This window comes from Pseudopodoces humilis, chromosome 16 (genome assembly GCF_049639895.1).
Source record: "Pseudopodoces humilis isolate 2021_Gansu_Grassland_sample_001 chromosome 16, ASM4963989v1, whole genome shotgun sequence".
NCBI classification, from domain to species: domain Eukaryota; kingdom Metazoa; phylum Chordata; class Aves; order Passeriformes; family Paridae; genus Pseudopodoces; species Pseudopodoces humilis.
Genome location: NC_142215.1, coordinates 1,440,311 through 1,456,725, shown reverse-complemented (window position 1 = coordinate 1,456,725; position 16,415 = coordinate 1,440,311). Strand labels below are relative to the sequence as shown.

The following is a 16,415-nucleotide window of genomic DNA, read 5'->3' as shown; positions in this document are numbered from 1 at the left end:
CTCAACCTGGCAAGTGGTATCTGCCTTACATAAGGCAGAAAGGAGTTCCTAGGAAACAGACCCCCAATATCCTTAACAGGGACTCTGGTTGTTAACACATCAGATGTCTCAGGTGCTGTCTGGGGACAAAAAAAAAGGAGCAGGTGAAGCTGGTAAAGCACAGGGAATCTCTTTGTAGTCTGAGGAGCAGACAGCAGAGAAGCAGTTTAATTTACCAGCATTAAAAAACACCTTTAAATTCTTGCAAACCATATTTATTGCTCTCAGGCAGGAGCTTCCACAAATGAAGAACTTCTTGTTGCTTTTAATTTTATTTTAAACTTTTGCCTTTGAGGAAGCTACGAAATAATAAATGAAAGAGCAGCTGAGCCATGCTTAAAAGCTTCCAAGGGCAAAACTGTCATCACATGAGTGTTGTAAATGTCTTATCTGCAGCAAGGAGCTGCTCTCAGGGAAACCACACCTTCAGCCTGGTGCTCAGAGACCAGGAAGGGGGGGCTCTCTGTCCTCTCCTCTTGGAGCTGTTGGTGTTGGGATGACTTTCAGCAGAACTCCACTGTCTAGGGCTGGACTTTGCTCTGCAGGAGTCTAATGAGGCTTTCTCTGTGTATTTGGGGAGAAGATAAAACAGAAATCCAAACCCCACAGCAGTGTGTGTGAGGAGGGAGTTTCTCAGCTCTCGAGCAGAGGGAGGGCATTTCCAGCTTTGCCGTGAAGAAAACGATATCCCAGGATTGCTGTGTTTGTTTGAGCAGAACTACCTGAAGCTTTTAAGACAGTTCATGTTGTGTAAACTGAACTTTGGACTTAAATCCCATGGCCATATTCCAGGGAGTTCCAGAGGCAATAAAGCAGCACAGAGCAAAGCAAGTGTGACACCAGGGTTACCTCGAGGAGCAGGGCAGGTTTTCCATGTCAGGCAGAAATGTGGGATGGAAGGAGCTCAGGGAATTTCTTCTTCTCATTCCCAAGCATAAAAGCATTACAAGGTAACATACTGGGATTTTTTTTCCCCATTCTCCTTTCAGTTTGTGTGTTGGAGTTGGAAGTGTTTGAGTTTTGGTTCCAAATTACAGTTGTCGAGTTTTCAGTTGTCAAACATAAGCTTTAAGTGGAAGTCACAGATACCCAAGGATCTCTTCCCTGTTGCTGAAACACGAACTGAGGGAAATACTAAAAACAAAATGAAAGGAGAGTTGCCAGCATTCTGTGGCCATTGGGAATGAAGTCAGGGAGTTCAGGCTGGCTGAGGAGCAGCCCTGTGGTCACACACACATTGTTGTTCCGAGGGGGCCGTCCCTTGGAGCGCAGGAAATCCATTGTCAGGGATTGCTCCACAGAAGGACTTGACGCAGCAGCTGTCAGAGGAATGAGCACATGGCCACGGTCACATCCAGGTCCCTCTGTCCCCTTGCCCCAGAGCACAGCCAGCCCTTCCCTGGGAGCACTCACCTCTCTGCATCTCCTCGTTTCCAAGGGAGGGAGCTGGGATTGGTACAGTTGGAAGCATCTCTCAGTGAGTTCTGAGCCACATGGTGATCAAACACATTCCCTGAAATGAGGGTAACAACTTCCCTTGTGCTCAGAGGGGGGGAGCAGAGCAGGCAGCAGATTTTTCCCAGGACTTTCATCTGGCAGGGAGGATGCAGGACTGGGACCATCCCAGGGCCCAGGGGACACTTCTGACAACAAAGCTGTTTCTGAGTCAAGGCTGAAATTGTGCAGAGATGATTCAGGCAGAATTTGCCTGGGTTTCATGTATCCTGTTTCATTGATTGTGTACCCCCACAGGGTTCTTTGGCTTTAGCAGAGCTGCATTCTCTTCCTTTTCCCTGAACACTGAAGCCATAAATTGAAAATGAATATTTAGGACAGCTCTAACACAAAAGGGAACTTGCCCATCCCACAGCAGCTTAAGCTGAAGTTTAAAACTACAAATCACAGGAGAAAGCAGCATCATTAAAAACTTGGTTGCAGTTTTTAGAGACAAGCTTTTCCTCAAACCAGGATTTGTTGGTTTATGTCTTTCCTCAAGCTGCAGATAAGCCAGAAGTAAAATTTCTGTACATCTTTCAGTGAGGAATCCACAATTCCCTTGAGCCCCAACCAGGTGGAGATGGTTTCTGAAGGAAAGGACCACAAAACCTTGGACAGGTTTCAGTGTTTTTATAACTTGAATAGCACGATCCTGAGGATATTACTTAAGGATCAACACAAGTTGGTTTTTCTGGAGCTGAGCAGCCTTTTGATTAGAAAAGCACTTGCTGTGGAGTAAGAGCCCAGTCATGTGTAACTGATCTGTTTTCTTTGGTGGGTGGACTCACCTTGGGAGGCTCTGGGCAGAGCTGGTGTTTGCTGGGCCTCTCTCCAAACTGCACTGGGGCCACAGAGCCCAGAGCAGTCCTGAGCTGGCCACAGCTGCTGGGGCTGAAATGAGCTGGAAAAACTTGCCTGGTGTGGCCATTTCCAGTGGGAAAACCAAATGTGCCATGCAGGAGAAAAAGGCAGGGACAGTAAACTTGTGTCACTCCTGGATGTGTGAAATAATCTGTTTATATCAAGAGAGGGGCTTGCTTTGAGCTGTAAAATTAAAATGTGAGGAAGTGGCAGGTAAAAGAAGCTGGGAATGGGTGTAAGCTCCAAATTTCATGGATTTTGAAGCCTGCTAAGGATTACAGAATTCCCCAGACGCACTTTTATTCAATTCCTTATTTGCTGTCAGCAAAGCTTGTAACAAAGCAGAAACCAAAGTGATTTTCCTAATTATTGGCTACTTTGGGAACTCTTCCAGCAGTGGAGAGGAAGCCAGTGTGTCTTTTAGCTGCTCCAACCTGTGCCTGAAGGTTACGGAGTAACAGGAGAAAAGACTCCCAAAGCCCTGCAGAGACCCTGGTCAGTGTGAGGAGGCTGGGGTGGTAAAAACCTGTCTTGGATTTTTTTGGAGTTGATCTCTTAAGCCCCACATTCTCCTAAGCCCTGCAGGAGCAGCAGATGGGAAAACCTATGGAAAAAGCTGGGTTTTGCTGCTTGATCTTAACTCCTCGGCCAGATGGGAGCTCTTCTGTTCTGTCTTTAAGCACCATTTGAATGGGGATGAAGTGATAAACTGGGGCTGGAGGGAATTCTTCTCCTGCACTGGATGTGGGGAACAGCACTTAGGAATTGGCTGGGTCTGCTTTGCACATCCCCTGCTCAGCTTGGCTCTCAGCAGGGCTGGGCACCTCCTTGTGCTGCATTTCCAGGAAATTTGACTTGAGCTCTGCTGAAGTCTCCTCAGCTTCAGTGGGAGCAGTGAAATCATTCAGTGCTGTTTGAGTGCCCATCCTGCCTTCCTGAGGCTGCCTCAGCTCCCTCTGCTCCTCAGCTCCAGCCCCTTGGCTTTGGTCCACGAGGCAGACCAGGACCCCAGGGGAAGAGCTGAGCCTTCACCTGTTGGAAAAATGGATTTTCCTGCAGTGGTTTGAGATCCAGTGCACTGGGAAAAAAGGTTTTAAATTTGATGCCAGTGTTTAAGGCAGTTTGGGGCATATTTCAGACTCCACTGGTTTCACCAGTGCCAGAGAGGTCACAGCAGGGTGAGTGACAAGGAAAGTTGCATTTACTGGTTGGAAGTGCACAGATTTAGGGTGCAGCACACCTGTGCTATCCACAGCAGGTTGTGCTTTATTCTTTCCAACATTTTCTGCTCCTTCTTTTTCTTTGTCTCTTTAAGGAATTGGTTACCTAAAAGTGATCTCACATTTCATAGTAAAGCTGAGTTTATTTATTTAATTTCCCCCAAGTGTGAGGCCGCTCAGTGACACCCCACTTAATGAGTAATGCCTTTGACTATTTGTGATTGCTCCACATGCCAGAAGCTCCAGGGGTGATGTCACCTCCTTGCTGCAGTCCATTCAAATGAAACTTTGGTTGAAGTGAGCCTGAGGAATGAAGCAGAACAATATCCCAAACCAGTTGGGGTTTGTTTTTTTCTCATCCCCTTTTCCCTTGCTGATTTGGTGCAGACCTGCAGCCCGTGACCTACTGCGAGCCGGCCTTCTGGTGCTCCATATCCTACTACGAGCTCAACCAGAGGGTGGGAGAGACTTTCCACGCCTCGCAGCCCTCCATGACCGTGGATGGCTTCACTGACCCCTCCAACTCGGAGCGTTTCTGCCTGGGTTTGCTGTCCAACGTCAACAGGAACGCGGCCGTGGAGCTCACGAGGCGGCACATCGGTAACTCCTGCTCCGTGGGGAAGGGCAGAGCCCACAAAAACCTCAAAAACCTCAAAAAAACCCCAAAACCAGCAGGTTTAGAGCCCTGTGTGGGAATATCCCTGGATTCCAGCAGGCTGATCTCCCTGCTGGAACAAATTAACAAACATTAATTTGTGTTTTTGCACATAGTAATACAAAAATGCACCGAGGAACGCTGAAATTGCTGCATGTCATAGAATTTAAACCATTTCACACACTCTGTCTGGAGGGATGTCAGGGATAATTTTGTGCATTCCTTTCCCCCCCTCCCTGCACTTTTATTTTCTGACTGACCCTTTTTAAGTTGAAACTGAGTTACTTGATTTTCATCTTAATTTCCACTTTTCCTGCAAGGTCCCAGCCAATTTGTTTTCAGTGAAACTTGCATTAAGTGGAACATCCCAAATTTCTGCAATTTTGCTAAAAGTAAATTGCTGTTTTCTGCTGACTCCTATTGAAAATGAACCTGATTTTTGTCCTAATTTTGCTCCCCTTTCCTGAGCAATAGGAGAATCCTCCCTCTTGCACAGGAGGATCTTTCCTTACTTGTTTTGAAGATCATTATACTCCAATCCCCAAAACCCAAGATTCAGAAATCAGATTTTAAATGCAACAGACTCCTTCTGCTCTGTGGAAGGATGAAAACAGCACTTTCAAACAGGAATGTGAGACCACAGCAAATGTTTATTTTGAGGAACAAAATGTATTCAACTTTGTTCCTTTATTAACTGAGATTTTAACGATTTGTGTAAACACCTATGGGCAATTCATGTGTCCTTGTACACAAAGTCATCTCCAGCAAAAGGCAAGGATTTGGAAGTGCTTTGGGATTTTTCATTGAGTAAATTCCCAAACAGTTGTGTCCAGCTGGGATGACTTTCAAAAGAAATTATGATCTTCATGTGTTAACTGATAGAACATTCATATGGAAAGTATCAGTGTGTGTGTGAGTTTGGAGAGACCTGGCTGGGGCTGGAGGAACAATTCTAGCTGGAATTGGTGCTCCTGCCTCCCTCAGCTCACCTGGCCCACGGAGCAGTTTATTGGAATGTCCAGTGGGACAGAATTTCCATCACTGGGAGCTGAGCTGCTGGTTTAGAGCTGGCTGAGGGAGCTATCCCAGCCCTGGGGGCAGATATCCACGGATCTTCCCCCCACTGCTTCGCTTGAGGGAGCTCTCCCAGCCCCTGGGGCAGTTCTTTCCCCCTCTCAAGGAGCTCTCCCAGCACCCTGGGGCAGTTCTTTCCCCCTCTCAAGGAGCTCTCCCAGCCCCTGGGGCAGTTCTTTCCCCCTCTCAAGGAGCTCTCCCAGCCCCTGGGGCAGTTTTTTCCCCCTCTCAAGGAGCTCTCCCAGCACCTTGGGGCAGTTTTTTCCCCCTCTCAAGGAGCTCTCCCAGCCCCTGGGGCAGTTTTTTCCCCCCTGAGGGAATTCTCACAGCCCCTGGGGCAGTTTTCCCTGGTGTTTTCCCCCTGAGGGAGCTCTCCCAGCCCTGGGGTCAGTTTTTCCCCCTCACAGAGCTCTCCCAGCCCCAGGCTCAGTTTCTCCCTCCTCATAGAGCTCTCCCAGCCCCGGGGTCAGTTTTCCCCGGTATTTTCCCCCCTGAGGGAGTTCTCTCAGCCCCTGGGGCAGCTTCTCCCTCCTCATGGAGCTCTCTCAGCGCCGGGGTCAGTTTTCCCCGGTGCTTTTCCCGGTGTTTCCCCTCTGACCGCAGGCTGTGTTCGCAGGCCGCGGCGTCAGGCTGTACTACATCGGCGGGGAGGTGTTCGCCGAGTGCCTCAGCGACAGCGCCATCTTCGTGCAGTCCCCGAACTGCAACCAGCGCTACGGCTGGCACCCGGCCACGGTCTGCAAGATCCCGCCAGGTAAGGGGGACATGTGGCACCTGCCGGGACAGCTCTGCTCCTCGGACCTGTGGGGATGGCTGTGAGCATCCAGCCTTCCGTAAATCATACACCGGCTTGGGTGGGAACGTCCCCTGCTGCACCTTCCCGTGCTGCTGCAAGCCCCGTCCAGCCCGGCCTGCAGCGCTTCCAGGGGTGGGGAGTCCACAAATTCCCTGGAAAATCTATTTTACTCTTTTAGAAGCTGCTTGACAATTGCAGCAGGGCATTTTTATAGCCTAAGGGATGGAGGTGCTGCTGAAGGAAGCTGCTTCAATAGTTGCACTATGTTCGTCCAACAGAACAGAATCTAGAGTAAAATCTGCCACGTGTTCCTTCAGTGTTTTATCAGTCCATTGTTGTATTATAATTATCTCATAGACACATTGATAATTTAGTTTGTGCCTCTAAGTAATGGTAAGAAATTTTTCTTAATTTAGATTCACCCATCATAGATGTAAATTGTTCCCTTTTTTCTGGTCTCTCTCCCTCCTCTGTGTGAATTAGTTTGTTCTAAAGAAATTGCATTTGCAGACGGCTCGTTGTTCTGGTTACAGTCTGAAGTTTTTGCTGAAAGATTACAAGTTAATTTATTTCACCTATCTGGGAAGAAAAGGCTTTTTGGTTGTATAAATGCAAAAAACTGGTAAGAGAGGAGATACTGTTTGAAATGGAATTTGGTTATTTAGCTCAGCTTACACAAGCTGACTTTTTTACAGTTAAAAGCCTGTATATATTTAAAAACTGAACTTCTTCGTTTAAAAATATTTGAATTCTTTTCTTTTGAGAGGAGATCCATACGCTCCAAGCTCTGGCCCATCTTAATGGCTTTTCTTTCTCAGATGCAGCTGCCAGTGCTGCAAATTATGACTTAATTCTCTACCACATCACAGGAGTCCACCCTGGCTGGAGTCAGCATCTGCAGACATGAAAAGCCCACATTTCCGCTAGGGACCCAGCTCAGGCGCAGTTTTTGGATGCCAGCTCTCCCCACTTTTGCCACAGCCTTTTGCTGCCTCTTCTTCAAATCTTTGCTGGCCTTGAAGCAGTTTCTTCATTGCTTTGTAGACAGGATTGAGTCATTCCCACACTTCCCCATGGAGAGACCTCTTCCCAGGCGTTCCTGGGGGCTGGGATCCAGCGCTGGGATCCTCCTGGAGTTTATTCGTCCTTCTCTGAGCTCAGTCTGGCCCTGACACTTTCACCCTTCAAACTCCCTGAGCCTGCAGCCCCTGGGCTTTTCCCTGGTTTCAGAAGTGGGCAGTGTTTCCTGCAGCTGCTGTGGTCACCCTTTGCTCCGCACCAGATGAGCCCAGGAGAGGAGGCTCACAAGTGATTTTTAGCAAAACACAATTCATCCCACTCCAAATGTTGTTTTTCAGCCTTGGCCCGTGTTTAATCCCAAATGAGTCTTAGCTGAGTGCCTGGTTTCAGAGTTTTAACTTGTTTATGGTTATCTGGGAGAAAGCAAACCAAGAAACACTTTTTATAAGAGTGGGGCATAATTTATTTATCTAAACTATGAAGGATGTTATTATATTTCACCTTTTTCCCCTAAGAATAGTTGAATAAGTTGTTCTCAGTTGTTTAGCTGGGGCTAAACATCAGGAGAAAAACTTCAGTTCTAAAAGGGAAGTGTTTGGCACGTGACAGTGAAACTGGAGAGAGGATTTTAGCAGGAGCAGCCCTGCCACCAGCCCTGGCAGCCTCTTTAACCCTCAGAGCTGTGTCAGAGTGGTTTCAGTTCACAACTTGCCCGTTCTGTGACAGACTCCGTGTCAGTCCTGCACCAGGGAGCTCCTGGGTTTAGCCTGTGCATTCCTCCCCTCCAGGCCCTGCAGGGATCTCTACTGCTGAGTGTTCAGTCACAGTCAGGCTTTAAATTACAATAGGAAGGAAATTGTGTCCAGGACAGAGAAGGAGGTTCCATAGGAGGATCCCAAAGTCTCTCCAGTCACAATCTGATGGTGGGCTCCAGCATTCAGAATTCTCTCCTTTTCCTTCTTCCTGTGAAAATGTGGCAGCCTCAGTTCCTGTCTCAGGGCTCTGAGGACATGGGAAAACAGCCTGGAGTTCCTCTGAAAAAGCCAGAATTCTCAACCCCACCAAGCCAATGCCTTGTCCTTGCTGTGTCCTTTCCCCCAGGCTGTAACCTGAAGATTTTTAACAACCAGGAGTTCGCTGCCCTGCTGGCGCAGTCGGTGAACCAGGGCTTCGAGGCCGTGTACCAGCTGACCCGCATGTGCACCATCCGCATGAGCTTCGTCAAGGGCTGGGGCGCCGAGTACAGGTGGGCATCCAGCAGGGCTCTGCCCCTGCAGCCCTCAGCTCCAGCTGGGACAGAGCTGTCACTCCCCTTCAGCCCCCCCAGTCTGGGCAGGAGCACGGGGGGCTGTGGCTCTCGGGAATGGGTTGGTTTTTGTGGGGTACACCTGGAAGGAGCTAAGAGCTTTACCTGGAGCACACAGATAAATCCATGTGGTCCTGGTAGGAAATATATGTTTTTTCCTTGAAATTAGATGTGTGTTGGTTAGTTTGAGTGCCTTAAGACTGCACTTCTGTCAAGATAGGATTATAGAATCCTGGAATGGTTTAGGTTGGAAAGGACCTTAAAGCTACCCCTGCTATGGACAGGGACACTTCCACTGTCCCAGGTTGTTCCAGCCTGGCCTTGGACACTTCCAGGGATCCAGGGGCAGCCACAGCTTCTCTGGGTACCCTTTGCCAGATTCTCCACCCTCGCAGGAATTCCTTCCCCATATCCCATTTAACCCTGTCCTCTGTCAGTGGGGAATTCCCTGTGTCCTGTCCCTCTGTGCTCTTGTGGAAGTAGTGTCAGTGCTTCCCATGGGTTGGATTTAATGCTTCTTTCATCAGGGACTAATGGGGTTAAAATAAAAGTAGATTGGCTTGAAAAAAAATCTGTTTGGAAAAACAGTGAGAGTTGCTGCAAAATTAGTTAAATATTATAGTTAAATTGATAGTTAAATTTCCTGATCCTTTCCTTAGGGTTTGCCATAGGGCAAGTGGGAGAAGGTAGGAGCAGGAGGATCACTGTTTTTCCCAGTGAAACTGAGGTTAAAAGGGAGATGCAGGAGGTCTGGTGTGTGGGGTGGGTGATGTGGTTACTCTGACCCCACAGGGACACTGGAGATGCTGTGGGAACAGAGTATTCCACAGCTTTGCTGTCACCCCACTGGTGAGCGCAATCCGAGGGAGAGCAATCAGGGATGGATGGTACAAGCAGGGGAAATGAAATTCAGTGGAAAGTGGGTGTTGTTTTCTGAGAGGGAAAGCTGGTGAGGATTTAAGCCCAGAGTGATGTGGAAATATTTGACTCTGCCCCCTTTGAAGCTGTGGCCTTACTCGAAGCTCCGTGGGGTCGCTGCCATTCCAGGGCTGCTCCCGCGGCTGTGCAGGAGGGGGAGATGCCTCAGGATCAGCTGGAGCCCGGGCCCTGCACGTTGCTCTGCCACTTTCTTCATTTCTCCAGATGTTTGGAGTCCATTTTGTTTTGAAATCGTCCTGAGCTCGGGCCAGAGCAGCTCAGGGCTGGCTCCCAGCCAGGCCCTAATGAGCTCCAGACGAGCGTGACTTACGGAAAGTCAGGGATCCCCGTGGGGCTCCGGAGCACGGAAAGCCTGTGCTCACACTGGAGCTGCTCTCCCCATCCTGCCTCTCCTTGCCACACAGCTCTCCATCTGATTCAGAGATGGAGATGTTCCTGTGGGAGCATCCAGAGTGCCGTTCCCTGATCCCTGGTTCACCCTTGGGCAGTCTGGATGGGGGGTGTTTAGTGCTCCTCTGTGCCAGGGAGTTGGTGCAGGGAAGGGGGAGCAGCCAGTTCCATGAGCAGCCTGTGATGGAGAGGGACAGGGATGGTGGTGGGAGCTCAGGGCAGCCCTGCAGGCACAGGGTTTTCTTTTCACCCCTGGTTTGTCCCTGGGTCCCACAGATTCCAAGGACAGCTTCTGTGGGAAATTGGGGTGTAAAGCAAGGCTGTTTCTCCTGCTCTGTAATCTCCCTCCTCCACAGCAGCTGTCCCTGCCTGGAACAAGACCTCAGCCATGCTTCAGCAGAGGAGGGAGAGCCCTTGGCTCCATGTCTTGGTCTCCCCTTCCTTCTTTTCCTCCCCATCTCTGTGTCCAAAGGGCTTGGGGTGAGCTCTTCCCAGCTTTTCCATGTTTTACTAAAACCCAAGGGTACAATAAAAAGTGAATATCCTTGTCTCGTGCATAGGAAAACTGAACATAAATGGTGAACACAGACCTTGCTGTCTAACTAGGAAAGGTCTGCAAAGCAAAATGGATTTTGCTTAGATCAACACCTTCCTTTCCCTTCAGGGAATCAGCTGCCTGTTCCCAGGAATCTGAGCAGTAAATAGCAAGTTGCTCCTGTGGGTTTGTAACAAATATGAAGGGACAAAGGTGGGTTTTTAAAAGAAATTAGCAGCGCAGGCCAGAGGCTGTTCCAGAGGAGAGACATTCCTTTGGCCAGGATGGTTGTGTGAGCAGGGAGGAATTCTCAGGAGCTGGGAAACCTTTACATTTGTGGAGTTGTGTGGGTCACATTGGTGTTGTGTGCTCTCTCCCCCTGGCAGGAGGCAGACTGTGACCAGCACTCCCTGCTGGATCGAGCTGCACCTCAACGGCCCCTTGCAGTGGCTGGACAAGGTCCTCACACAGATGGGCTCCCCCAGCATCCGCTGCTCCAGCGTCTCCTAAGGAAACTCCTCCAGGGGGCCCTCCCAGGGGGGAGCAAAGACTCGGGAAAACCCTTAGCAAAGGCATAGTAAACAACTCCCCAGTTACTCAAGCGATGAGAAAAAAAATCTGCTTCAGAAACAAAAAAAGAAGTGGGTTTTCTTTGTTTTGTTGTTGTTTTTAAATACCCATTTAAGCCACTTCCACTGAAAATGTCGGCACTTTGGTCGGGATGCTTCGGGGCCGCTGCAGTTGGAATTTGGAGCTGGAGTTGTGAGGATAAGGAGCTGGAGAAGTTGTTTCAGTGGAGAGCAGGCAGTGCCTGCCTGGCTCTGGGGCTGTGTGAGCACACAGGAGCCGTCCCAGCTCCAAGGAAACTTCCTCTTCCCTCACACAACTCCAGGCTCCCGCAGCATCCCGGGAACAGCAGAGCTCGTGGAACTCCAGGATGGGAACACCAGAGCCCGTGGGACTGCGGGATGGCTCCTGCTCGTGCATTCCTTCAGCACCCACCTGATCCACACCGGAGCAGCAGCAGCAGGGGGAAGGGGGCATTTCAAACACCCAGAAGAATTCCCCCAGGAGGGTTCCAAAGAGGAAGGAATTTCCACACTGGACTTGCAGCAAGGAGGCCTTTCCTGGTGCCCTCATGGATCAGCCTGGATTCACATGGAGCAAAAGGCCCAGTTTGAGGCTCCTCCTGGTGTTGCTGCTCCCAGAGGGGCAATTGTCTCATGGGGAGCCCTGGCTGGAGCAGCCCAAGCTCTGCTCTCTGCAGCCTGTCTGCATGAACTGCAGCAGGGCTGGGCTGTGTTCCCTGCATCTCCCGAAGCCCCAGGGGTGTCCAGGGGGGGGAGCAGGGATGGAATGTCCAGGCCTGGCTGCCAGCGTGGAGCACCCCTGGAGGAGGGAGGATCCCGTGCTGTCACATGCAGCAGCCAGGACATCTCAGACACAACCAGCCCTCTGTGAGAAACTTGTTCCAGCTGATGAAAATGCTCTAAGATGTGTTTTTGCCTGGAGAAATTGGGAGAGTGTGTATTTACTTGTATTATAAAATGTTCATTTTAAACATACATGCTCCAGACTGTTTAATATTTTTTATCCCTGCAGCAACTGTCGTGGCAAACAACTTCCACAACTGGAAAAAAAACCCTTAGCACTTGTTTTTATGGTTCACATTTGCCAAATAAGTCTCATAACTTTGTCAGTGCTGTCCAATTATCTGTTTCTTTATATCTGCAGTGAATATCTTATGCATTTGTGCCAAAATATTAGAGGGGGAGGGGAGAAAGTGATAATCAGTTTCCTATGGAAATCTTTTTTTTTCTTGTTTTTGTTATCTATGAAAGACAAACAAGCTGGATGTGGCTGTGGGAAGGACTGACTGGGATGGACTTGAGGATGGTTTTGATAAAGCTTTAGTCCTGTAAACTTCAGTGGGAGTGCCCTGATCCACCGGGGGAACTGATTGGATCAAAGACCCTCCAGGAATTTCCAGGCACCTCCTTTTCCACCTGCTCGTTCCTCTGAGACCTCTGCCAGCCTCTCGTGGTTTGCCAAACCCCACCACTCCCGGAGCTGAGGGGACCAGATGCCAGCAGAACAGATCCCAGAGGCCACTGCTGCTGCTTGAAATGCAGATGAAGGGATGGTTCGGGGAGTTTCCTTCCAGAAATGAGGAATTCTCTTGTTTAAACATTTGAAATGTAAATACTTAAATGACTCTCAGTGGTGGACGTGCTCTGGTGACACAGGACTTTGGAATATCCTCTGGCTGGGTCTGGACTGGAGATGTTCTGTGCAGCACAAGCAGCACTGGAGGCTTTTAGGGTGTTTGATTTGTTAAATTTTACAATGTGTCTGATCTGAGTTACGCCTCTGACTGCACAGACTGGGGCAAGAAGGGGTCTGTATAAAATAGGATTTTTTTGGGCCATTTACAAAGCAGGTCTGTTGTCACCATGGATTGGTTCAGATGCAGGTTTCTGTCATAGCTGCAAAGAAAAAATTATCCTGAATTTTGTAGAAATATTTGACTTTTGGTTGTTTAAATGAGAGAGGAAAAGATCTGCTCTGTAAAATGACCCCAGGTTTCCTCCATGAGTGTCTTATTTTGGTGACAAATGTTGTTGTTGTTGTTGTCCTCATAATAACAGAGGAAGTTGGACTCCGGTGCCTCCTGCATTAAGCACAGAAATGTCCTCTGCAATTCCAGGGGCAGGGATTACAGGTGATGCTGTGAGCAGGAGCCCAGCCTGATCCAGAGGCCACGAGTGGGAATAAATCCCAGCTTTAATATGAAATCTGCACACAGAGTCACCTCCTCAGCCAACCTGGACTTCCACCGGGAACCAGAGCTGCAGCTCCTTGCTAAAGGATAATTAATTGCTGACCATTATTAATTGAGGCCTTTTGAAACCCAGGATTCAGATGATGCATAAAAACTTTGGTTATTCTCCCCTCATCATCCCTTAAGTAAAATGACTTTCAGTGGGAAATGTGAGCTGGCCCAGCAGTGCAGTGAGCTCGAGGGGAGATTATCTCCACTGCAGCATTAATTTCCTCTCTCCCCTTTGTTTGCTGCTCCCTGATTTCTAAAAGCTCTTGGTGTTCTGGAGTGACAGAAGAGTGCTGGGCCCTGGCCCGGGGAGGGGATGAGGCTGGGCTGGGGTGAGCCCAGGAGTTGTGTCCACGCTGCCCTGAATGGTCACAGCTGCAGGGGCTGCAGATGGAAGTGAATTCCTGTTCCTGTGGCCTCCAAGGACAGGGAGCAGGGGTTGGGCTGGGATTTCTGGAGGCAGCAGGGCCCTGAGGGCACGGGAGGCTTTGTTTGATTTCTCCTAGAACCTGATTAAAGCAGCTTTGGTGTGGAGCTCAAAGGGATGGGAGCAGATTGCAGCTCCAGGCTGGAATATCCTCTCATTTCATGGCAGGCTGGGCTCGTTTCACAGGATTTCACCCATTTTTGTTCCTCCAGAGTCAGCAGCAGGACCTTTGACTCTTTGGTGTGGCTGCACCCAGTGCTTTCCAGGCTGTGGTGATCTGTTTATTGTTCATGTATTGAATTGCAGGTTGTATTTTGTGTTAAGCTTGTTTTAGGAGTAATCCAGTGCTGTCCATTTGAATTAATCTCCAGCAATCAGTGTGCATATGCACAAAGATGGAGAAATCCCTTCATAAGGCGTTTCCCAGGAGCTCTGGCTGCCCCTGTGTGCCAGGACAAGGCTGAGGGAGCCCCTGAGTTACTCACAGCTTCCTCCCCATTGGATCAGCGTAGTTGAACCCTGCAGGGTGAAGGATGTTCTGGACTCAGCTCAGGCAGCAAGTGGTGACACCTGTGCCTTGAGCTGCTTCCTGACTGGAAAAGCAGGAAGAACCCAGCCCAGTGAAGGATTTCAGCCACATCCCACAGCATCCAGGAGCTCTCCTGGGTCTCTGAGGTACTGGTGAGGCAGGAGGATGGAATTTCATGGCTGTGCTGAGCTGGGATGAGAACCAGGCCCTCTCTTCTCTAGTGGTGGCCTGACCAGTGTGGTTGAGAAGCTCAATGTTTTTTACTGTGTATCTGCTTTTGTATTTATGTGTCTTTCTCAAATATTCAGATGAATCCAATATTTAATTTTTAGCAGAAGGGGCAATTAAGGACTCAGAGTATTAAATACTCCATCTGCTCCTTGCTGACGATTGCTGGAAATGAGGAGTTGATGATGTGAGAACAGAGCTGAGCACAAAGTGCCCCGAGCCCTTGGGAGCCGCGGTGCTGCCTCTGCACCGAGTCAGGGTCCCAGACAAGCCCTTTGTGCTCCTGGGGCTTTGATGAGGCTTTAAAAACCAAACCCTGTTCCTCCACAGCTGCTTGGCTCATCTCGTGCCCCTGCTGGAGCTGCTTGGCTCATCTTGTCCCGCTCCAGAGCTGCTTGGTTCCCCCTGTGCCCCCTCCAGGTTCCTCTCCTGCTGGCTGCAGCCCCGGGGTGTCTGTGCAGCCCTGGCCCTGCAGGGATCCCCAGGAGCTGTGGGAGCTGTGAGTTCCTCCCTGCTGGTCCGTGCCCTGCTGTGCCCCCTCCTGCTTTCCCTGCAGCGTTCCTGCGTTCGTTACTCCAACTGTCCCATGTACGCCCTCCCCTTTCCATGTGGAACTGTAAGGTCTGATTTTGACATTTTAATAAACTTTGATTTGAAAACTGAGGCTCGTGAGCTAATCAGGCTGTTGGAGGAATGGATTTAAGGGCACGGATTGACAATTTGGGTGTTGCCATGATGGTAATTGGGACACAGCAGCTCTTTAGGTTTGTGCAGAGAAGGTCGTTCCCAGGAAAACGCACAAGAGCTCAGTGACAGGTAAGACCCTCGTTCTTTTTACAGCTGGGACAGTTTTGTTCAAGAATTTAAAGCCAAATATATAAAAAATAATTTAAAAATTGCATTTAGTTCTTTTAATGGGACTGAAGGGTGAGCAGAAGTGGAGTTCTGAGCTCCGAGGATTTACTGTGCAATTGCTGGAGAAGTCAGACACAGCTGAGCGTTCACGTGTTCAAACTGCCCCTGGAATTCCTCCCTAGGGCTGGAGCTGGGGCGCTGTTCCCAGCTCAGGGGAGCTGCAGAGGAGCATTCAGCGCTCCGCCTGCAGTGTCCTGTCAGGAGCAGACCCTGAATTCCTGCCGTGTTTCCATGGAGGAGCTGCAGTTCCGTGCTGCAGACACGAGTCCAGCCAGCAAATCCTGGAGAAAAACCTTAAGGAACAGAGACTCCACCTTCCCCCCTCCCTCCCTGGAGGGCCGTGCCATGGCTGTGCTGCGTTCCTGGTGGAAGTTTTCCTGATGAACCCCCTGGAATTCTGGCTGTCACTGCGGAGGGGCAGAGTTCCAACAGCCCATGGGTGAGGGTGGGCAGGGCAGGTGCCATCCCGGGGGACAGTGACAAACCCCTGGCGTTCCAGGGAACAGAGCCCCGGGAAGGAGCCAAGGCACAGCGCGATCCGTGCTGTGAACTCCTCACGGCCCCCTGAGGCTTTCGCTGGAATTCTCTGCTTTGGGGTTGTTTTTCCTGACAGGATTTACGAGAACACTTTTTCCACTCGGGTTTCCAACCGTGTGGTAATGAAGGGTCTGGTCCAGGCTTTGTGCTGGGCTCGCCAGAGCTCGAGCAGGGGATCCGTGCGGAGCTGGGGGCTCTGCTGGTGTCACCTGGATCCCAGTGTCCCAATCCTCCCCACTGGAAACGGGCGGTGGGAGCAATTACAAACCTCAAAGCCTCAGCCAAAATAAAGAGTGACTTTACCATTGCCTGGGATGTGTGGCCCAGGCCAAAGCTGGGTGATGGGGCTGCCTGAGTGGCAGGGAAGTCTCTGCCATCCCAGAGCTTCAGTGCAGCCTGGCCTGGCCAGGAACATGGAATGCTGGAGCTGGAAATGCCAGCCCAGGACTCTGGAACTGGAGCTCCCACCTGGAGCAAGGATGTCAAAGCTGGAGCTGTCCCTGCCCCTGGCAGGGTAGGACTGGGTGGCCTTTGAGGGCACTTCCAACCCAAACCACTCTGGGATTCTCTGGAAGCCAACTGGGAATTCTTTTGTTGTTGCTACACAAAGAGAAACT

General features: G+C 50.0%; 1 protein-coding gene across 1 annotated transcript in view; it reads left to right on the top strand.

Annotated features, from left to right (window-relative positions):
- SMAD3 (SMAD family member 3) overlaps window positions 1–15,009 on the top strand; it is a 66,882-nt gene extending 51,873 nt beyond the window's left edge. Inside the window, exons 6-9 of the mRNA XM_005521651.3 lie at window positions 4,005–4,217; window positions 5,963–6,100; window positions 8,264–8,408; window positions 10,719–15,009. Of these exons, the coding sequence (XP_005521708.1) occupies window positions 4,005–4,217; window positions 5,963–6,100; window positions 8,264–8,408; window positions 10,719–10,842 (620 nt within the window). The 3' untranslated portion in view covers window positions 10,843–15,009. The remainder of the gene's footprint in view (window positions 1–4,004; window positions 4,218–5,962; window positions 6,101–8,263; window positions 8,409–10,718) is intronic.
- The last annotated feature ends 1,406 nt before the right edge of the window (window positions 15,010–16,415 follow it).